Source organism: Peromyscus californicus, unplaced genomic scaffold, assembly GCF_007827085.1.
Source record: "Peromyscus californicus insignis strain IS unplaced genomic scaffold, ASM782708v3 Scaffold_9__1_contigs__length_137607984, whole genome shotgun sequence".
In the NCBI taxonomy this organism is placed as follows: Eukaryota; Metazoa; Chordata; class Mammalia; order Rodentia; family Cricetidae; genus Peromyscus; species Peromyscus californicus.
This window is the reverse complement of record NW_026294617.1, coordinates 124024184-124048003: the sequence shown is the minus strand read 5'-3', so window position 1 is coordinate 124048003 and position 23820 is coordinate 124024184. Positions and strand designations below refer to the sequence as shown.

At 44.0% G+C, this 23820-nt stretch overlaps 1 protein-coding gene across 3 annotated transcripts in view; it reads right to left on the bottom strand.

Annotated features, from left to right (window-relative positions):
- Positions 1-23820, bottom strand: part of LOC128105861 (uricase) — a 143457-nt gene that overhangs the window by 41225 nt on the left and 78412 nt on the right. For 2 of the 3 annotated variants that reach the window (XR_008216520.1, XR_008216521.1), the window contains exons 5-7: positions 20161-20344; positions 17547-17670; positions 15159-15242 (exon numbers count right to left, since the gene is read on the bottom strand). Coding sequence is in view for 1 of the 3 variants with exons in the window: in XM_052731170.1 (XP_052587130.1) it covers positions 12564-12638; positions 15159-15242; positions 17547-17670; positions 20161-20344 (467 nt within the window). In the remaining 2 variants the exon portion in view is untranslated. Of the gene's footprint in view, positions 1-12136; positions 12639-15158; positions 15243-17546; positions 17671-20160; positions 20345-23820 lie in introns of those variants that run through there. The other variant, XM_052731170.1, reaches the window with a different exon arrangement.

Below are 23820 nucleotides of genomic sequence, written 5' to 3'. Positions count from 1 at the left end.
AATAAATAGAAACTTGGGTGAGGCCACTTCCTTCTGCCAAAGGCAATTTCTGTAGAGGGATTTGATGATTAGACACCAGGGACCAAAACTTCCAGTATTGGAGGGAATGTGTTCTTTGGTCTCAACTGGGTAATAGTCCCATCATCTTTAGCAGGCTTTTTATTGTCCGTTTTATAACCATGTTGCCTTATCACACTCTAAGGATGAAGACGCAGAGCAGAGGTGGATGAGCCTGAGTTTTGGCATCATCCTCGAGTGGCCAGTCAGTCTGGGACAGCCTATCTCTGTGCTTCTTAAGTAAACAAAATGTTCTTTCTATTGAAGACACAGATATCCAGCTGCGTGGAATCAAAGGCGTTCTAACTCAGGAGCCACCAGAGATAATCCTATTACCCTATGTTCTATGAGATAAGTACAGTTATCAGTCCCATCTCAGAAATGAAAGCTCCAAAGCTTAGAGTATAACTTGCTTAGGGTCACACAGCTGGTATTAGTGGAGCCTATCCTGAAACTGGGTACCATCTGGACCCACAGTCCAAGCTCTTTATGGATGTACAAGTGTATGTGTGATGCCTGATCAAGTGGAAAGAGGTATGGTCACTCTACAGATCTGATGGGAATAGTAGCCTGTGTGTAGTTAACAGCCCACATATTCTAGTAGAGCTGCCCTCAAGAAGCCTACTGTCGTCCTACTTATTGTCGTAGTGGATTGCTAACCTGTGGGAAAAATAGCCTTTATAGATTTCATTAAGTTAAGAATCATGGAGAGATCACACTAAATGCCCGATGGACCCCAAACCCAATGACAAATGTCCTTATAAGAGTCATACAGGGGAGACCTGACAGAAGAAAAGGAAGCAATGACTGTAGAAGCAGAGATGGAAGTGATGCAGATATGAGCCAAGAACCCCTTAAGGAGACAAGAATGGAATCTTCTTTGCTGGGGCCTTGGCAGGGAGCACACCCAGGCTAAAACATTGACTTTGGGCACATGACCACCAAAACTAAGTAGGAGGGAATAAATGTCTGTTTGATGCCAATTCTTGGTGATTTGTCATGGCAACCTTCAGAAGCTGTCACAGGGATCCTCCTCTATGTACTTACTCTTCCTCGTGAAAGGTGAGCAGGACACTCACCTTCAGGTTTCATCGCTGCATTGCTCATGCAGTAAATTTCTATTGGATCCCTTTATGCTTTAAGGATAGAGCAGAACTAGTTCCCTAATGGAGGTGCATACACTTACAGAGACATGAACACATATTTTTCTGGGGAAAAGGTCCGAAGCTACTATATTCTCAAGTCTGGATAGGCTTCAAAAACCCGCAAGCATTTCTGAGAGCCAGTCTGAGTAAAGGCTAAGGAGAGAGATGCTTCAGAGAGGGAAGATAAAAGACACTGGGAGGAGAGAGAGAGAGAGAGAGAGAGAGAGAGAGAGAGAGAGAGAGAGAGAGAGAGAGAGAAAGGGAGAGGGAGAAAATGAGTATATGGAGTTAACCTATTAACCTATAACATGGCAACATTGTTCTTACTAAACATCAGAGCATAAATAAAAGTCCAGCACTGGGTATGAGTTACTTCTTTTGGAGATGTTGGCCAGTGAGGTCCTGTTCTACTGCTTTGATGAAACATCATAAAAAAAAAAGCAACTTGGGGAGATAAGGATTTATTTGGTTTATGCTTCCACATCACAGTTCATCCTCAAAGAAAGTCAGGCCAGAAACTCAAACAGGGAAGGAACCTGGAGGCAGGAGCTGATGCAGAGGCCATGGAGGGGTGCTTCTTACTGGACCCCCTTACAAGACCTGGTCAGCCTGATTTCTTATAGAGCCCAGGACCACCAGCCCAGCAATGGCACCACCCACAATGGGCTGGGCCCTCCCCCATCAATCACTAATTAAGGAAATGCCTTACAGACCTGTCTGCAGCCAGATTTTATGGAGGCATTTTCTTAATTCAGGTTCCCTCCTCTCTGATGACTCTAGCTTGTGTCGCATTGACATAAAACTAGCCAGCATAGGTCCCTAGACCCCCAAACATTTCAGACTACTCCCCTTGTTCCTGATTATCCTCCAAAACTTGACAGTAAGACTCTATTGTTGAAGACACTACATATTTGAGTCATAGAAGAGGACAAAGTCAAGCTCTTACAGTCCCGGAAGCTTCATCCCTACTAACTAGATTTCATAGTGCTAGAAGGTGCTACACAAGCCACCAGAGGAGAAAAGTAAGCACCAATCATCCCCAGCTATTAACCTTGTGAGATACAGTAGTGACAGTTCTGGAAAGACACACCAACTGGTGCAGCAGTGGCACGAGGTTAGTGGGGTATCCAACAACTTTCTGATTGAGTTGAAGTCCTGCTCTCTAGGATGAAACCCATATCTGGCACCATTCTTCAGCTACGAACCTATGGTTGGACAAGATCATAGAGCCTGGGGGAAAACCTGCTGCTATTGTGCTGCCTACTGGACATAATATGAAACTGACGACTTATAATCCTAACGACTTATCATTATACCTGTAGATGAAGAATCTCTCATCCCTTATCTGAGAAGCTTCTATTTGTATAGATGATAATTAAGACAGTGACCCTCCTCTAACTACGGCTAGAGAATCAGAGGCTGCAGAATTCTCAGCCCTCAAAGGAACATGTATACTGCACTCCACTCCCAAGGCTCAGGGATCCCTCAGACAGAAGAAAGAGCAAAAAGAATGTAAGAGTCTGTAAATAACTACAAGGGAACATTATCTTCTGAGTACAGTATGGCGGTCACAATACTTGTGCAAGCCTAAGCCAGACCAAATCCCAGAATGGAGAGATAGATGAATTAGGCACACAATTCCACTCCTAGCCATGGAACTATTGGCAATTATTAGCTGCTATGGGAAGGGAGAGACAAGTTTTTTCTAAGAGTGCAGCCCTGGTAAGTCGACCATGCAACAGTGGAAGACCACACATCCAAGAATATTTGGATGAAACAAATTTGTTGCTAGAGTTTTCCTGCCTGGCCCACAGTCAGGACAAATCTCTCTCACCCGTCAGTCCCACAGCCGCTCAAACCCGATCAAGTAAACACAGAGACTTATATTGGTTACAAACTGTATGGCCGTGGCAGGCTTCTTGCTAACTGTTCTTACAGCTTAAATTAATCCATTTCTATTAATCTATACCTTGCCACGTGACTTGTGGCTTACCGGTACTTTACATCTTCCTTATCCTGATGGTGGCTGGCAGTGTCTCTCCCACTCAGCCTTCCACTTCCCAGCTTTATTCTCCTCCTTGTCCTACCTACACTTTCTGCCTAGCCAATGGCCAATCAGTGTTTTATTTACCAACCAATCAGAGCAACACATTTGCCAGACAGAACATCCCACAGCACAAATTGGTCTCGAAAGTGTAATTTAAAAAAAAAAGAAAAAAAGAAAAAGACAGGGTGGGCAGAGAAAGGGGAGGAATTGAGAGCTAGCGGGGGTTATGACCTGCACATGCAGGTCAGTGCAGTCATGTCAGGACCCAGGACAAGATAAAGAAGTCAGAAAGCTGGGACCAGGAGGTCTTGTACAATCTATGTCTTATGCCAAGCAAGCTTATTAAGCAGTACAGCGTCTTATATACTATTTCCAGGGGAAAATGGGACAAAGTCAGCAGAAAGCTATCACACAATGGGATGAAGTCAGTAGGAAGCTCTTCAAGCAATGCTGCACAAAGGGAACACAGGATATCTCACGTGTGCCACAGACCAGGCACACAGCAGCCTTGGGAGTGATAGCCACAGCCCTTCAGTGTGCAAAGAGTTGAGTTCTCAGGATATGAAACAACTCACCCAAGGCCCTGGCCCCAGCTATTAATGGCCTTGCCAAGCATATTCCTGCTTTTAGAAAAGGAGCTATAGAACCACACTCCTCCCTACATCAGGGTCTCAGGGAAAGTCTTGGGTTGGCCTGGCTCTGAAAGGAGGTATTTTTTTAAAAAAGGTTACAGGAAACTCTCAAATAACTAACAGAAAACTATAAAATAAACATAAGGCCAGTGGAAGAAAGGGAGGCCCCTGAACTCTGTGAGAGGTCAGAACAAAGCCCATGAAAAAAACACAAGAGGTAGAGTTTTACAACTGGTAGAGTTTGGAAGCTGGAATCTGTCATGTGAGAACACTTGAAATACATGACTTTGGAAACATGTCTGGCTTCCTCCCCAAATACAGGCATGGAGGCAGAAGTTACAGAGGTTTTCAAAGGCCACTAACCAGGGCAAATGTCGCACAGCCAAGTGGTCTTCCTGCAAAAAGCATTAAAAGGTTTGAAAAAGAAAAGTTCAAATTTCTACTGTTAAAACCTGCAAGTGATTGACAAAACTTGAATTCTATTTCAAAGTTAAATTCGATTTCAATGACAAGTATGTAAAATGCTATCTCAAAAAGATAATCCGTTTAATACAGGGTAGATAAAAGGGACAGTCAGTTTATAAAAATAATGATATGAACTTACTCCAAGAAGGAAAGCAACAGGATTGCTTCTCCAAGTCTTTCACTAGGAGATGAGCTTTAGATGGTATAGACCAATCCTCCACCAGAAGCCTGAGTGTCGCAACCCCGAGCCCCATGTGTTGGCTGCCATACTGGACACCATGCCAACCACCTCTCTGCTGTCCACGACCACCTTCACTAGTCCTGCATGAGAGCCCTTGAGATAGGGTCAGTGAAGGATATGGAGAGAGAATGGAGAATTTTGTGAGAGTAGCTTTGCTTAGAGGAGTACCCCTGTAGCCTGTGAGAGCAATCTGATCAGCAGTATGGTACCAGTGACTTCGCAGATGTTTACAGTTCAGGGCTGCCCCTTTGTCCCAACCAAAAGGACTAGACAAAGCTCCTGGCTGTTTTTCTGTCCATCCCATCACTGTCACAGTGTTGTATGCAGGGGAAGGGAATGCATGTGTGTTTGAAACAGGCAACGATTTCTGTCTCGGGGTCTTTCTGCCCTGACGTGGGCTTCTGCTTCAGAAACCCCCACTCATGTGCTTATGAAGGACCCAGGAAGTACACTCTGTAACGTGAGCATTCAACATGGTGTGGCATGTTCCTTATCTTGCTGTTTGATCTTTCCTCTCCAGTGCTCTTTCCAAGCAGGCACAGAACGAGCGGCTTGTAACCAGTTCCCAGCATCTTATAAGTTACTACTCTGGAGACCTCTCACCTCTCACCTGACCCACACAGGCTGCTGCTGATGTTATACTTGGATCTCACAACAATGGAAAGAAGGCTGGACATTGATTATATTCAGCAAATGCTTACGTTGAAATGTCTATTTGTCAGACACAAATATTACTGTGATTTTTGTAGCTACTTCATAACTGTAATTTTGATACTGTTGTGAATTGTAATGGAAGTATCTGTGTTCCCCAATGGTCTTAGACAAGCCCTGTGAAGGTGTCATTTGACCCGAGGGCGTCATGCCCCACAGGTTGAGAACTACTGGTCTATTACAAGGTGGAACCAGGATGTTAGTTGAGTTTTCCTGACCAGTAGCCACACCCTTGCTTTGACTTGGATGAGTGTCTCCAAAGCTATTTGATCCCAGGGTGGTTGGTATACTTGGAGTCAATGAAGCCTTGCAGAGCAGTGGCCCTGTGGGACATTCCTAGGTCACTAGGGCATACTATTCAGACAGATTACAGGAGCACAGATTTTTTTCCTCTTTCTCTTTGCTTCTGGGCTGTGGCACTCATTCCTGTGTGCTTCCCCTTGTTAAGATGCACCACCCCTGCAAGAGGTCCAAAGGAAAGAGGCCATCTGAGATCTCTAAAACCTTTAGGAAATAAATATTTTCTCTTTTACAGTTAATTGCCTCAAGTATTCCTTTAGAGTGATAGAAATCTAATGCCAGTGGCACCTAAGATAGAAGTAGAAGAAAGGTGAATGAAGCCGTTTATCAACAACACTAAGAGTTGTACGCAAACATTTCTAAAAACAGTGTTGATTGTATTGTTTTAAAAATAAAGGGAGGGTTAGAGAGATGGCTCCATGGTGAAGAGCCCTGCTCTTCCAGAGGACTAGGGTTCAATTCCCAGCACTTACATAGCAGATGACAACTGTTTATAATCCAGTCCCGTGGATCCAGTGCCCTCTTCTGGCCTCCGTGGGCACCAGGAATGCACATGGTACACAGACACACATGCAGACAAAACATGCATGCACATAAAATAAAATTTAAAACAAATTTAAAAAACGAAGGGAACATTTAAAAGCAGAGGAAAAGTGTTATGGAGTATTTGTGTACACTGTAAAGATGTGTCTCAGTCTAAGGTGCCTTCCGATTTGTTTAATAAAGAGCTGAATGGCCATTAGCTAGGAAGGAGAGGATAGGTGAGATCTCTGGGGATACAGGGGAGGAGGAGAAGGAATCTGGGTGCATGGGATTCACCAGCCAATGCAGGGAGAACAGGATATGCAGTATGGAGATGAGGTAACAAGTCACATGGCAGAATGTAGATTAAATATTATGGATTAATTAAGTTACATGAGCTGTTGAAAGCAAGCCTAAGCTAAAGGCCAAGCTTCACAATTAGTAATAAGTCTCTGTGTCATTTTTTGCAGACTGGCTGTCCTGCTGAGAAAGTACTACCACAAATGGCATCCAATCTGGAGGCTCAAATATTCAAACAGGGCCTAAGAAAGCTAAGAAAAGGTCTGGACAAGGAGCTGAATGTGGCTTCCTAGTCCCACAGTCTCTCAGGCGGGCCGATGCTGGCAGCCTATAGAGGTGCAGTTCCTGGTCACTGCCTTCAGGCTTGAGCCGGCTACCAGTGCCATGTGCTAAGTGGAACTATGCTGTGAAAGCACTGGCCCTTTAAGGCATGGCTTGTGTGGTCATCGAATACTGCAGAGGAGCAGAAAGCCAGGTCCAGACACAGAAAAACCTCTAAAAAGGTACATTATGCTTAAAAATGTGTTTAGGTGCTGAAGAAAGAAAAGAAAATGGATATAGACAGTCATAGAAAAAGATAATTTCAAATAATAAAGTCTTTAAAGAGAGAGTAAAGGAATATAAAAAATAAGCCACATGAGGATGAAAACTATTATAACACAAGGAGTTTGGACCTTATTTGGTGCTTGGTTAATTTAAATTTTTGAATGCTAATGAACAGAGAATAACAGCTGCTGAAAGACACTGGATTGTGGAAGGGACTGCTGAATTAAACTTATTAGCTTTTATATATACTTCAGTGTAGAACAAAGTGTTAAACAGACTTATTAATAAAAAAAAACCTGGAGCCAGATATCAGGGTTAAAACCTAAGAGATCAGAAGAATAGGAAAGCCACAGCTAACTTTACCTCACCATCTCTGCAGCTTCCAAAGAGACCTACTTCCTGTATACCTACGCCTATATGCCTTTCTGTTCTGCCAACTCATTTTCTCTCTGCCCAGCTACATCACTTCCTCTTACAGCCCAGCTCTGTTACTTCCTGTCTGTCTGTATAGACCTCCAGACCTTTATGGTTAACTAGTGTTGGAATTTAAGGCATGTGCCACCATGCCTGGCTCTGTTCCTGGTACAGCTTTGAACTCACAGACATCCAGACAGATCCCTGCCTCTCAAGTGATAGGATTAAAGGCATGTGCTACCATTGCCTGACATCTATGTTTAATATAGTGGCTGGCTTTTTCCTCTGATCTCCAGGCAAGCTTTATTAGAGCACAAATAAAATATCACCACACTTCAGGAATGTCTTAGCTTCAGAATGGAAGTCAGGTAATATGTTGCATTGGGAAGAGGCTGTGCTTTTGTTTCCACAGGAAACAAAAAGCTATGGATTCCTTCAAAGTTAATCGAGATCAGATTTGACCAGGGGAGGCCTCTTAAGGTGCTTGGCTGCAGACATGGGGGAAAAAGCCAAGAAAGACTACAGGACAGGTGACATATATGCTGATCCCTCGACATGGGAACAGTTCTGAGGCTGAATGAGACATGATAAATCTTGTTGGCCACAGAGTCTTCATGACTTACTATTACATGCCATCCTTTCATATGGCATGGATGAAGATTTATATTACAGTTTGGTTGTACAGTCCAAATGGACTTATAAAGTTCATAGTTGCCTTTTACTTGCTCAAACACAAAACAAAAAATCATCTTTAACTGACTTGTGCACACTGCACATCCCATACTTGTGTTAATATAGATATGTATGTTACCTTTGAAAGTTTGTTTTCAGAAAAAAAAGGAACAAACACCAATGAAGACAAGTAGCCCAAATAATCCAGCCTCTCTAAATACCTCTGTTGAAGGTTCCTCAAAATTCTACCATCATCCAGCCTCACAGGCTACTCCAGCCAGGACTTCAGATAAGCCCTACACTTTCCCATCACACAGAGACTAAACAAAAAATAACACAACTAGCTCTCCCAGGACTTGACCATTGTCCCAATTTTCTTTCTTTTTCTTGGTTTTTCAAGACAGGGTTTCTCTGTGTAGTTTTGGTGCCTGTCCTGAATCTTGATTTGTAGACCAGGCTGGCCTTGAACTCACAGAGATCTGCCTGGCTCTGCGGATTAATTAAATCCACAGTGCTGGAATTAAAGGCATGTGCCACCACTGCCCAGCTATCCCAATTTTCTAAGGGTCTCCTAAAGTTGCTGTTACATCCAGAGAGCAGGAAGCAGTCTAGAGAACATGATACCCATATTCCCAAGAGGTGGGGTGGGTGGTTTTTTTGGTGATTAGGTGGATTATGGATGTGTATCAACATTTAGGGGATTTGACTGCAAGTTATTATTGGTTGTAGTCAGGGAAGAAACTAAGCAAAGGAGATTAGATTCAGGGGTCTCAGTCTGAAAATAAAAAGGGGGATATGGGAATGATAGGATAAAAGGGTAGATTATTGAATCTACTTTTAGACTAAAAAGCAACTACTAGTCTCAAATATTTTACATTGGTGTGGATTTTTGTATATTGATACAAAATTAAGGTTATTTTTGTTATACATATTGTGTGTATGTTTCTACTCTTATTTAAGGTATTGCACCTATGCAGCTCATTTTAAAATGTGACTAAAGTTCTAGTCCTTGAAAGCTATTATTACAAACTACTTAGGATAATTAAGAAATGCAGGTTAGTAATTAGTCATCTGTAACAATCAAACTTATAGACATGTTAGGTATGTTTTCAAGGTTAAACAGATATATTTTAGATACGTGATCTTCAAACATATTAGAGACCTACAAAATATGGCATTTAAGATGTTTTAATAACATAAAACTTTTCATGATAGTGAGACATATCTGCTCCTGGCAGCACCAATCTACCTCAAAAAAGGATGTTGAACATCAAAGAACTTTCAATATGGAGTTTGTCTTCTGTGTGGCAAAGCTAACCACTGGGCAAGAAACTGCCCTTGCCTCGACTACTGACAGTATGCTGTCCAAATTGGACAATCAAGACACAAAAGAAAGTCATTGCCAAACTTTGCCAAGCCAAGATAGGACAGTCCTTCAAAATTCCTGCTTCACAGAAAATCCTGTCAGGTATACTAGGCCTATAGGCCAAAGATGGATGCCCAATGTTACAGAGGAACCTTGAATGACTGTCCAGGCAGTCAGCTGTTTCTGTCATTTCTATAGTTTTGAAAGTTGCTTACTCTATACTTCCTGTTTACCTAGGTAATATTATATCCTTCTCAGGTCTTTGATGGGGTTGAAGGATAGATAGTTACAGTTATAGTTTTCCTTGTTACCAAATTCAGAAAAGAAACTCACAAAAGAGGTGCCAAGGGTATAAAGCTGAGAGACATAAAAGTTTAAGTGGCTTATTTAAGAAAATGTTTTAAGATTTAAAAAAGGTATTTTTAGTATTGTAATACAAGTTTTGATAGAAAATGGTTTAGGTATAAAATTTGGACTCACTAAGATAGGATCAAGAATGCAGTCCTTTCTCTGAATCTGCCAAATACATATGGACTGGATGTTGTGAATGTAATCCTTACTTGATAATTGCTCTTACTGTACATAGTTTTACTGTGTTAAAATTAATACCTTTCTTTTCTATTTAGACAAAAAGGGGGAAAAGTTGCAGATTATTTGTATACACTGTAAAGATGTGTCTCTGCCTAAAGAACTGAATGGCCAATAACCAGGTACTGTGGAGCAATCTTTTTTTACACTGTAAATATTTCTTGTTCTCACTGGTTTAATAAAGGGCTAACTGGCCAATAGTTAGACAAGAAGAGGTTAGGCAGGAGAGTCAAACTAAAGGACACTGGGAAGAAGAAGGGCAGAGTGAAGCATTCACCAGGAGACACAGGGGAAGTAAGAAATGAAAAAAGGTACTGCCACATTGTAGAGATAAAAAAATATGGATTAATTTAAGATGTAAGAGCTAGTTGGTAACAAGCCTAAGCTATTGGCCAAGCATTTATAATTAATAATAAGTCTCTGTGTGATTATTTGGGAGCTGGCTGAGTGGGACAGAGCTGACTGGTAGGACAAAGAAAGTCTGTCTACCGCTAGACAGGAAAGAATAGGTGGGATTTCCAGGGAGAGGGAGGAAGAGGAAGAGGATTCACCAGCAAGACACAGGAATGGCAGGATATGTAGTACAGAGATGAGGCAACAAGCCACATGGCAGAACATAGATTAAAAATTATTAATTAAGCCGGGCGGTGGTGGCGCACGCCTTTAATCCCAGCACTCGGGAGGCAGAGCCAGGCGGATCTCTGTGAGTTCGAGGCCAGCCTGGTCTCCAAAGTGAGTTCCAGGAAAGGCGCAAAGCTACACAGAGAAACCCTGTCTCGAAAAACCAAAAAAAAAAAAACAAAACAAAACAAAAAAAAATTATTAATTAAGCTGCCGGGCGGTGGTGGCGCACGCCTTTAATCCCAGCACTCGGGAGGCAGAGGCCGGCGGATCTCTGTAAGTTCAAGGCCAGCCTGGGCTACCAAGTGAGTTCCAGGAAAGATGCAAAGCTACACAAAGAAACCCTGTCTCAAAAAACAAAAAAAATAAAAAATTGTTAATTAAGCTATAATAGCTAGTTGAAAGCAAGCCTAAGCTAAAGGCCAAGCTTTCATAATTAATAATGATAAGTCTCTGTGTCATTATCTATGGGCTGGTAGTCCCAATGAGAAAGTACCACTACAGGAAAGTTATGTAGGTTGTTCATATGTAGGTTTCTAAAATTGTTATTTTTAAGCTTTGTGGAATACATGCAATAGATGTCAGTAGACTGATACAAAGCTAACCACCTCTCAGGGCTATCCATTTCTAAACCATCAATTATGTTTATATTCCTCTGATCATGAAAGAAACAGATATTCATAATTGGAAGAATCAGAAACATACAGGATCCAAAGCAAACCTCAACCATGAATCCCATTATCCAGAGGTCTCTGTACTGGTATGGTGTTCTAGCCTTCTTTCCATGTGCATAGTCACTCATCTATCTGTTGACTGGCTTAACACTTACTAAAAGTGGCTCTTCACACCAGTATTCAAGGAAAAACAATGTATCCTTATTTTAACTTTCCAGTATGTGCTAAGTATTCTCCTACGGCTGCAAAAATCATAAAAACAATACAGCGGTGTCATAAAGCATTGTTAGGCTGGAAATGAATCATCAATGATATATGCCAAAGGGCTTTCTTTTAAAGACAATAAGAAATGTTCTTGTCTTTATTCATACTAACTGGTAGAGGAACTTAAAAGTACAATTTTTTTTATTTTTAAATAATATTTTTATTAATTATTTGAGAATTTGATACAATACATTTTGATCATATCATCTCCCATCCCAGTTTATCCTAGATCTTCCTCACTCACCCAACTTCATTCCTTCATTCTCTCTCTCTCTCTTTCTCTCTCTCTCTCTCTCTCTCTCTCTCTCTCTCTCTCTCTCTCTCTCTCTCACTGAGGCCAGTTTGGGTTTATCTGACTACATCTGGGCATGGAAACTGCCCTGCAGTATGATTGACATACTGGGTACCACACCCTTAAACAAAACTGACTTTCCTTCTTCCAGCAGCAACCAAATGCCAATAACTCCTCAGCTAGAGTTGGAGCTTCATGCCCACCTGGCCTCCTCCATACTGAGCTTTGTCTGAATGCCAGAGTTTTTAAAAGCACAAATATTCAGTCAGTTGAAGTCACTAAGGTGTTTTTTCACACGATTTTATTATATTTTCTGCACTACCCAGACATATCGATAGGATGACAACAATGATTGCTTCTTAAACTTGTGTTCAGATTAATCGATGTGGCACCACCCCTACTTCATGATTATTTTCTTAATGATCTGATTCTAAAGACTGATTCTGAGGCAGAAAAATACAAGATCAACAAGGATAAATATCACTGTGGGTCTTCTAACACTACCCAGTGATTTTTAAGGAAACTGCCCACAGCCGTGGGGTATGTTGTACCTGATAATATGGGGATCCGCAAAATGCCTTGTTTAACTAGGAACAAAGAGAGCAATTGTTTCATACAGAAGGAAGCAATCAATATCCTAAGTTGAAATATTTTGTAGGTAAACACACAGTGGTCCCCAGCATCACAATTGACTGGAGCCATAATGTCACAGCCTTGAAGCTAGCTTCCTCTTGACTGTCCCAGTGATTTTGCCGTAGGGATTATCGAGAGGCAGCAAAACCTGTAGAAGAACCACAGGGAAATTCAGAGATTTCTCCTGTCTATGATCCAGTATTAAAGCAAGAATGTCACCGGTTGTTAGGGAAAAAGCTGAGTACTCTGCAGTAAAAGTCTAGCAGTGCCTGATCATCCTTGGAATACTTGAATGATGTGTTGATTTTTCCGAAAATATAGGAATTTTGAGAGTTTTATATGCTGTTTTGGGTTACTGTATATATGTGTGAATGTGTGTATGTGTACATCATATGTATGAATGTGTGTATGTGTGTGTGTGTGTGTGTGTGTGTGTGTGTGTGTGTGTGTGTGTACTGGGAAGGGGGTTGTATGTGTCACACCACTCTTGTGGAGGGCAGAGGAAAATTCTGTGTAGCTGCATCTCTCTTTTACCTTTATATGGGTCCCAGGGTTCTGACTCGGGTCATCTGGCTGTGTATCAAATGCCCTTACCCGCTGAGCCATCTCCCAGCCCTCTACCTTATTTTTTGAGGCAGCATCTCTCACTGAACTTAAAGTTCACCAGGTCAGCTAGAGCAGCTGGCCAGTGAGCTCCAGGGGTCCTACGGTCTCTGCTTCCTCAGTGCTGTTATTGACATGTTACAGCGCTTGGCTGCTCACATGGTGCTGGGGAACCAAACTCGGGACCTCATGCTTACTCAACAAGTGGTTTACTGACCCAGCCATTTTACCTGCCACTAAGAAGCATTTTGTTTGTTAGTCATTACGATATAGATATTTATAAATGCATTATACAATCCTGCTTTCAAAAATGGGATGAAGAAATTTGACCTCTTTTGATAACTCACTTTGGACATCAATCATTGTCCACAGCTATAACTCAGCCATTCCCTGAAGATCATCTGAGGTCCCCAGGGCTGTGAGTGTGATGTTAAATGGATCCAGACAGCTGTGTTAAAGAGTCCTTCTGTCCTCCCAACCCGTCACTTGTCACTCCACAGCTGTTGTCACTGTGCCTCAGCTTCCTGCCTCTCGTATGTTGCCTTCACATAGTACACATACGGGTAAACAGCCAAGTGTGACTAAAGCTGTCGCCCTCGGTGTGAGGATACTTTGCTCAGGACAGGTCCTTTATTATTATTACTATCATTATTATTATTATTTTATAGAGTCAAGGCTTCCTATTTCCAGGCCCTGCTGGAATCTAGGAAGGATTGTCTTCTGTAGCTTCTTTTTATATTCCTCTCTGCAACTTCCAAACCCCTCCACAAAGACTCATCCACTTCTAGCTCTGGAGGGGATGGGAAGGGGCCTAAGGCTCAGTGGACCCCCTCAAAACCCCTTGACTGTGCTGTGGAGTGAGTGTTCATCAGGTCCTTCTTCTGTTTAGAGCTCGTTGGTTCTGCCCCTGGCAGACACGGCCAAGATTGGTTTCAGATCCATCTCCTGCCCTTCAGCGAGTAACCATACAAAACGCTCTCTGTCCTCATTCACAACTCAGCCCTTTGCCATCCTTCCCTTCCTCTGCGGTACACAGTGTCGCCTGTCCCTGCAGCTGAATGAACTGGGGGCCAAACTTTCCCTCTCCTGCCAGCCAGGGTCCTAGATCATCTCTTACAGGATACGTAAGCCTCGTGCTTGTTTTCCAGCGCCAGAGCAGGCATCCACATGCGGCTGATGGTGCAGAGCCAGTGGAACCCACCAGTACTGTTTGCAAAAGAGAAATCAGGTCCCTGGCCAGAGGGCTTGAAAGGCTCCTGGGACAGAAGTCCCAGAGTGCAGGAGCTTCTCTCCCATTAACCTTGTGCGTCCAAGCATGTGGTGCCCATCAGCAGGGCCATCCACAGATGGCCTCTTCCCTACTCCCTCACATACACTAAACACAGTTACCCAAAATGATGCTGCAGGTGGGTCCAAGTGCCTATCACTGAACATGTCACTGGGGCAGGGTCAGTTCTGATCTCCCAGGAAGTGACCGCAGAGGCTACCAATCAGAGCTCCAGGCTGCCTAGTCAGACCATCTGATTGTCACAGTTCAAAAGAAGCCAGGGCTGTGTATTTCCTGAAACAAAGGTTCCCTTTGAAAGCACGAACTTCTCATTTTTGCCATCTGTAACACAAACACACTCTCGTCTCTCCCAAGTGTATTGTGCGCCCCTGAACTGGCTATTTCCTCAAAAGGTGGGCACGATAAAAGAAAATGAAAATAGAGTCTTGCCTCCTCCTCACTGCCTCGTGATGGAAGAACAATGCAGCTGCGGCCTTCTGCGGCACTTTCCCAAGGAGATCTTAGAGCTGTTTCCCTGGGCACACTCTGTTCCTTCTTTTTGTTCCTCCCTGCAACCTACAGCCCTCCTCCGTAATCACTCATCCACTTCTAGAGTACTCAGCCTCAGGCATTGAAAGACCCAGAGTTAAAGAGTGTTCTGATCAGTGACAACTGTAAATACTCCGCCAAGCCAGCAGCCGCTGCAGGTTTTAGGCAGTGATATTGTCCCACGTTGACAAGGAAACTGAATGGAGATGGGGCAGAAATGTGCTTTCAATGTTTTTAAAATGCTCTTACCTCTTCCTTGTTGATCAGCCCCATTTTGGACATGTCGATGTTAAAGTAGTGAATGTTTGGCAGGCTGATTTCCATGTCTTCTATCTGGAATCCACAATAGCATATGTTACACTTGGCACTGGAGAGTCTCTCTCTTCCTCCATCTACCTCACCCATCTTGACTACTTCCTGTGACCATGATTGTGTCTTTAAAGTATGCCCCCATGCTCCTCTGCTGCCAATCACTGTTCCCCGACTAGTCTTCCTAAGAGACAGGTGGCAGGCCCATTCCTCTCCCCTCAGTATAAAACCTCTCTGAAAAGCTCAGGTTCCCAGGATGATTCCTAACATAGGCCCTAGGATAAGTGTCAAACTGCAGACCCATATACATGACAAAGATTGAGTAAACTATACTCTACTTTTCTAATTTACAAAGATACTTTCGTTAAACTTATAAGGTCAGGTTGTAATCTAAAATTCTGACTCTCTTTCATGCTGTGCCAGGACATGGGAAACCAGCCCATCTTCTCTCCTGGTCATAAGAGTCGATATTCTCCTTGTATAGCAAGCCACATCCATGTCTCTGGTCCATTTCTAGGCCTAAGAATGTACACCCCAGTGGCAGGAGCCTCCAAGGACAAAGCAGGTCTCTAGGAGAGATTTGCCCAAGTCTCCAGGCTACTGGGTAAAAAATTCTGGGGGAGTTGTGAGCACCTAGAGAGTTTGCTGCCTTAGTTTTACCAACTCTACTCAGTGCAGGTAGGCACAGGCAGAGGAAAGCCTGAAGGAGAATGCTACAGTGCTAGGCCAAGGCAGAGAAGTCCCTCTGGTCCAGGCAATGCTTCTTTCTCTCCATCCAGCATGGTCTTGGCCCAGGATTTCTCGGCTATACTTCTATAACATCATCCCACAAGACTCCTAGCCTGTGATCTGTCATGCTTTTTATCATACTGCTACCCGTGATCACTCTAGAATGCAAATTCTGCCATGCTAAACTTTGCTGTAACCCATCAGTGTAGCAGGAATCTTAGAGAGTCTTATTAATAAAATCAAACCTGAGGCCAGTTATTGGGGTAAAATGCTGGATGGTCAGAGAGACAGAACAAGCCACAGCTCACCTCACCTGGCCAACTTCTCAGCTGGTCTTGTTTCCTCAGACTGGAAGCCTCTGAGTCCTCATCTCCAAATGGCTCTCAGCTGAACTGTGCTGCTAGAAGCCTGAAAGCTTAACCAGCCAAATGCTTCTAGTTTCTGGTCCTCATGCCTTATATAACTTTCTGCTTTCTACCACCACTCCCTGGGATTAAATGCTTGCTTTCTGGGATTAAAGGCGTGTGTCACCATGCTTGGCCATTTCCAATGTGGCCTTGAACTCACAGATCCAGAGGGATTTCTACCTCTGGAATGCTAGGATTAAAGGCATGTGTGCCAACAATTTATAGCCTTTGTATCTAGTGACTGTTCTGTCTCTGACCCCAGATAAGTTTATTAGGGTACACAATATTTTGGGGAACACAATGCCACCACACATCAATGACCCTCAGTGGCTCCCTGAATAAAGCATAGACTATAAATAAATAAGCCTGTAAATGTCCTCCTGACTCACTGCCACCATATGCCCACACACAGGAAAATACTTCCTTCCTAGCAAGTCACCTGTGGTTGGCCCTTAAGAGTAAATGTCTGTGTCATGCCATCTTCTGTCTCCACACTTGTCCTACTCCCTTGCCATTGAGTATAAACCCAGGTTACCCTTATTTGTTTCTGAAGATCCAGCACACCCCTCTCCTTCTAGAAAATCTATCTGAGTTAGACTCTTCCCCTGTATTTCCATAATAACATACTATTGATATTTTTTAAACTTCCTTGTTTTCTTTGTTCACTTAATTATGGATTATTTGAGTGTGAGGACCATGTCTAGCTTATCTTTGTATCCCTTGGGTCCTACCAGAAGCACAATGTCCAGAAATATCAATACATAGGTAGATGGATGGGTGGGTGGGTAGATAGAGGGATGAGTGGGTGGATGGCAGGAAGTAAGAATGGAAAGATGGATTAAATCTCTCAACTCTATCATTCATACCTTGAAACATACAACCTCTGTCTAGTTATCTCCCCATCAAGGCATGGCAGTGGCCTGAATTTGAAGTTTAAATTTGTGGTAGGTTGAAGGAGCTAAAAGAATTCTCCACAAAACTGAAGCACTGTGGCAGCGGCCTGTGTTTTTAGGTTGAGCAGATTTTTCCATTTTCTGCTCTCTTCTCACTTGCTATATCAAGCTTCTGAACAACAACAGATGCCACTTTCCATGTGTCTTCCACTTTCCTATTTTAACACTCAACTCTTCCTTAGAGCTGACAGGAGACACAGTTTCTCTTAGTCCTCAGAATGGCAAGTGACAAAGCCTACCTCAGGAACCTGGTTCAGGGACATCACTTGTATATCGTAGAGTGTCTTCTGCACTGAAGGGGAGTATTCGCCTTTGTCATAGGGCCCAGCAAATTTCTTCAGGACAATGTCCCGGACGGTGCCCCTAGAACGTAGAAAGGGAAACTGAAGGAGCTTGTCTAATTTGTTAGGAATGCTTTATAAAGCTAAGAAATAGGAATACCCATAAAACCATTTTATGGATGGTTTTAGAAAGGATTATTACTCTGTAATGCCAAAATGAAAACAAGCAAAATGCACTTCACATTCTCTCTCAATCTCTCTCTACCTCTCCCTCCCTCCCTCTCCCTCCCTCCCTCCCCCCCCTCTCTCTCTCTCTCTCACACACACACACACACACACACACACACACACACACACACACACACACACACATTCCCACATGGCATTAAACAGACACTAAGCATCTGCCTCTTCTCATAGAGTGATACCAAGGCCAAATAGCATTTCAGCATCCATCTTCTTCTGTGCATGTGTCTGTATAAGGAGACTTCCAAACACAAACACTTTCCCTGCTTTGCAGAGCTGCATCCCTGAACTATTGCCTCAGGGTCTTAGTGCCATTGGGTAAGCCAAACACCTTCTGGGATTAAAATCAGTGAATCTTTAATACAGCTGAGGCAGTGCCATGATTATCCCCCATTTAAAGAGGAATCTGAGCTCACAACGGAAGCCTTCTCTCTGAGACCTTTGTCAGTGGGAGGCCTGGCGCTCTCCCCTGCTTGACACTTTCAATCTGATGTCTTCTCAGCATCAATACAGTAGGCCCCAGTTCCCTAGGGACAGCACTTGAAGTAAGCAAGGGGAAAGAGGACTAGGCTGAGGTACTTTCTTCAAGCATTTAAAAGCCTCTCGAATAAGAAAAAGAGCAGATAAAAACTACCAGGGGGAGGATGCTTTGTAGCAGGAGGAGCAGATTTCAGCTCATTCCTGTGTAGAAGTGTCTAACAATTAGCAGTTCAGCAAAGGGATGAGACCCATAGTCGAGGCTCTGAGGGTTCAGAAGCTTGTTCCTTGTCCGAGATGTCAGAAAACTCACACCTTTACATGCTTCAAGCATTTGCCATTTACTCTGTGTGTGTGTGTGCATGTGTATGCATGTGTGTGTATGTGTCTGTGTGTCTGTGTGCCTCTGTGTGTGTCTGTCTGTGTGTGACTGTGTGTGTCTCTGTGTGTTTCTGTGTGCCTGTGTACCTGTGTGTGTCTGTATGTGTGCACCTATGTGTGTGACTGTGTGTGTTTCTGTGTGTTTGTGTGTCTGTGTGTGTCTGTGTGCATATTCATGTGTGCAGGCACGTGCATGTGTGTATGAATCTGTATGGAACACAGAGGTCAACCTCAAGTGTCTTTGTCAGTTGCTTTCCATTTTCTTTCTTTTTTTTTTGGTTTTTCGAGACAGGGTTTCTCTGTGTAGCTTTGCGCCTCTCCTGGAACTCACTTGGTAGCCCAGGCTGGCCTCGAACTCACAGAGATCCGCCTGGCTCTGCCTCCCGAGTGCTGGGATTAAAGGCGTGCGCCACCACCACCCGGCCATTTTCTTATTCTTTAAGACCGTGTCTCTGATGTTTACCTGGAGTTTGCCACTGATTCAGCCAGGCTAGCTGTCCAGTGAGCTGCAGGGAACCGTCTGGCTCCATCTCCCGCTGCTGGATTACAAGTGCACACCATGATGCTTGGCTTTTATGTGAGAGTTCTGATGCTCAGATGCAGAGCCCCGTGCTTGCAATGCAAACACTTTACTTAAAGAACTCTCTCCTCAGTCCCACTTACAAAAGCACTTGTATGAATATCAGAGAACGGAACTTGGTCTGTGGGTTACCAATTGTCATCATTTTCCCAAAACCAAGGGGGTTTCCTGAGATATGAAAGTTTCAGTTACTGAAACCAAGAAAGTCTCTGGCAAGCTGAGAGGGTTTGGAAGCTTAGTTCAGGCCCTCTGCGTTGCTAGAAAGGCTAGATGTTATCTTCATTTGATGGAGTGCAGCAGCAGAAATGTCACCTGGGGTGTTGTTGGCAATACAAATTCTCCCGGGGGCCTAGGAGCGAACCCAGTGACCTTTATTCTAATAATGTCCTGAGTAATTCCACTGTACACTAATGACTGAGAGCCACTGATAAAATTTGAAAAAGAGGGCCTGAGAAGACAGCTTGTCAACTGAACATAGGGATCTAAGTTCCACCTCCAGCACCCACATTAAAAGCTGTAAATTATGCTGCATACTTAACCCCAGCACTGAGGAGAATGAAGACCCTGGGGTAGCCAGCAAGCCCAGCCTAATAAGTAAGTCTCAGGTCCCCATAAGAGACTGTCACAAAAACTGAGGTGGATAACTCGTGAGAAACACCACCTGAAGTTGTTCTCTGGCCTCCACATGAATGTGTAAACAAGTGCACGCACACTTACACATCCACACCCACCACCCACCCCACCCCCACCCACCCCCACACAGACCACACGGGGATGGGGGCTTCCCGAAGAACTAGGAAGTTGAGTTGACTGGTCGCTAAGTTTCTTCTTTGATCCAAAACTCCATTAACCTGGCCCAGCTCTAGACCCCATGCTTGCTTGTCATACCATGTAGCCTCAAAGTCCACGTCCCTTCTGTGGTAACGCCACTTGCAGTACACTTGAGTCGCAAAGCATCGGTCCTTCACTTCGGGGAGCGTGGTAAACTGGTCCTTGATGAATCCTTCAAATCCAGACTGGGTTGTTTTCAAGACCTTGAGGTCTTTGATTCCAGAGTGAATGACTGGAGGTCCTGTTTCAGGCAGAAGGGTGGGAGAGGATGAGCACAAAAGCAGTGTCTTTTTACTGATAGCTACAACAGCAGCGAAAACCCTGGCCACACACACACACACACACACACACACACACACACACACACACACACACACTGTGCTTCTGTCTTCCTGTGTCCTAGGATTCCTTCTCTACAGATTTCCAGACTCTCGGCCCTCCCCTGCCCGAGGAAGACAGAAGATCCAAGGATATATCCATCCATGCTGAAATGACTTCCTCCTGGGTACCAGTGAGGGTGTCTCAGCCAAATCATCTTACATAACACAAGGTGCATGTCACTCAAACAGCAATGGTTCTGACGTGAGTATATGAGATCCTCAGGAGTATGTCTTCTCTCTACCACTGAGATCCCTTTCCTGCAATGTGTCCTCTGGTTGGTCTAGAGTAGCTGGTGACTTCAGTTATCACTATACCCTGAGAACACTTGATGCTCTGGTAGGTGTAAGCTCAGCCAAGACCAGACAACCTCTCAAGTGAGTAATAGTGTGGACCTGACTGAGACCAAACAAAGAGCGGGCAGATATGGTGGCTGCTGCAGACATTGACCTGCATAGTTGATATTCATAGAGACTTCTGGCTTTGGGCTGAAGCTGCTTCATGGGTACCAGGGGTTGGAGAAGGGATAAACATGATGAAGGGGATGATTTGCCACTTTCTCTCTCAGCTGTCCCCTCAAAGGGAATAGGTGGTGGGAGGTGATGGGCACATTTGGAAGATGCTACTTACTGTGTGCCAAGTAGTGCTAGCTCAGGGCCTGTGGCAATATCGTATTACAAAAACATCTCTTACATTCTAAGAGACTGGAACTTTTGCTGGACCTCATCATAGCCAGAGTTAATAATGCACCTTGAGGTCAGTCAAGACTTAAGATTGCTATCCTACTGTATACTCAACCTGTTCGTTTAACCTGCCTTTAATTAAAAAAAAAAAAAAAAGTGTAATGGCCAACCTTACTTGCCCTGGATTTCCCAGGTCATCAACTTCTACAACCTAAGCTGATGTATAGCTTTAATCTGAAATTAGGCTTATGCCCAACTCAGAGAACAGTACATGTGTGTTTTGACTATCACTTGCTGAAAACAGCAAATAGAACAAAAGCTGCCTTATGAAATAGCAGTCAGCCATAAATAATGAAAGCAGCATACAGGTACTGCTTGATAACACTGTTTGTCAGTTATCTGGGTCAGCTGGGGTCATTAGTCTCACTCCCTACGAAACTCTGCTAAAGATTTCTGAAAAGCAGCCTCATCCCTTCCCCATGCCATTCATTCCATGCTGCTCAGTAATATACAGTAAAAGCCCTTTGTTAGGGACACATGGACAGACAGGTTGACAAGGCGGGCAGGCACAGATTCAGACTCACACAGCAGACAGGAGAGGACAGAAGACATGAGGAGGGAGAAGTAGAGAATTCAGATCTGGGCTTGCTCTTGGTAAAACTGCTCCAGGAGGAAGCTTTGGACTCCTTTTCCTAAATGCACCGGTGACTTACTGCGGGTTCTTACTAACACATCTGACCCAAGGCAAGGACCCAGATGACAGAGGGTTTGCACAGAATTAGGGAGGGGACATTCTTTATCTTTATGTGTTAAACAAACTGTGGCACCAGCAGTGTAGTGAGCTAGATAGAACATGGCACTGACACCCTGGGACTCGACAAGAAGGAAGTTTCTTCCCAGGAGATGTGGCAGCTGACAATAAAATCCAGGCGGAGTCCTGAGACCACACTTGTCCCCAGTGGGTGCAGACTGTTTCCTGAGCATGAGTAAGGCAGCCTGAGCAAGCTCTCACATGTTGAGGGAATTTGGATGGACACCTGGAAGTTTAGTACTGAGAAATTTACAGCACCACAAAAATTCAGTAATGAACATCACCATGTCCTTGTTTGTATGCATGGGCTGGTGAGGATAGAAGACATCTAGGAAGCATTTGGAAAATCCCTGAAGTCCCATAGCAGGATTCTGAAGGATACTTCTTTTCAACCTCTAAGTTGGTCCTGACAAATAGCTGTCCTTCATGGCCCATCTAGTGTAAAAGTCAAAGGTCAGAGTTCCTGGGCATCACTGTATGTTCTTAGGAAAAGGAGAGGATAATTCACAGTCCACAATTAAAACCCAAGGGCCAGGCATAGAAGCCCACATCTATAACTTCAATCTTTGTGAGGCCGAGGTAGGACAAGCCACAAGTTAGAAGCCAGCCTGAGCTACATATGGGGTTGTACAGCAAGAAGGGTCAAAAGGCACCAGCAAAGCTCTTCAAAACCCTGTGTGCTTCCTTATCACTTGTGCAGCACCGGTAGCTGTGACTCTCCAGAGCCGGATAAGCAATGCCTATATTTTGATATTTGCAAAGCTACACGAGTCCTTCCATCAGAGAAAGCAATGGCCAGAGGTTAGTGGTAGATCTGCTGATTCAGTATGTTCTGATTAAATAAAGCGTTCTGTATAGAATGTCCTAGGATAGACCGTATGACAGAAAAATGGAACTTTCAGAAGTTCTCATTGGATGCTGTACTTGAAGAAAGACCAAGAGGAAGCTGCTAGCCGCGCCTTCAGCCTTCAGCTGCCCGGGTTTGTCGAATTTTATTTTTGTTCTTCTTCCTTTGGTCCCGGGTACTGAATCACCCAGGGTCTTTTGTATGCTAGGCAGGTGCTCTGCCACCACACTGCATTCTCAGCCCAGATGCTACATCTATAAGGGCACTGGTCCCACAAACTCAGTGTTTCACTGCCGTGTGTCTGTCTCAAACCCAAGAGAACCACATTTGTGTCAAGGAGCAAGAGCAAGCACCCCAATGGAGTCTCTTTCTTGCCTGGACAGTTTGACTTCCTCCAGCGTTACTGTTTGCCTTCCCCACACATCCCAGGTGGCAAAGGAGAGGAAAAGGGCACCAGCTTTGGCTGGTACTGACCAGTTTGTAAGCTTTTGCCTGATGCCTTTCCAAGGCATTTTCTTACTTAGTCCTCAGAAGTCTCCAGAGTAAATGTTTTCATGCAGGAGGCTTTTATTTCTGCGCTCATCATCACACAGAAAAAAAAAAAAAAAGGCAGAGGTGGGGTTTAAATTCAGCAGCACACCCCGAGATTCCATGTTTGCTGCCCTCCTTTTAGAGCGTTCTCCATCTGTGCAGTGTTTCTCCTTCCTTAGGCTCCTTTGCCTCATCTCAGTACTTCAAGAGGGCATTCCAGGAGACCGGAGGGTAGCACCGACGGTGAGCTTTGGGGGCCTCAGCCTTGAAAAGCGTCTCCATCATCTGATGAAAGTGAGGCATCCCTTTCTGAAATGGCTCCTGTGCATCTTGAAAGTATTTTATTCATTAAATTGTTACAGGGACTACAGAGGTAGCTCAGCCACTAAGAACAGTAGTTGCCGTGGTAGAGGACCCAAGTTCAGTTCCCAGCACCTGCGGTTGGCTCACAACTACCTGTAACCCCA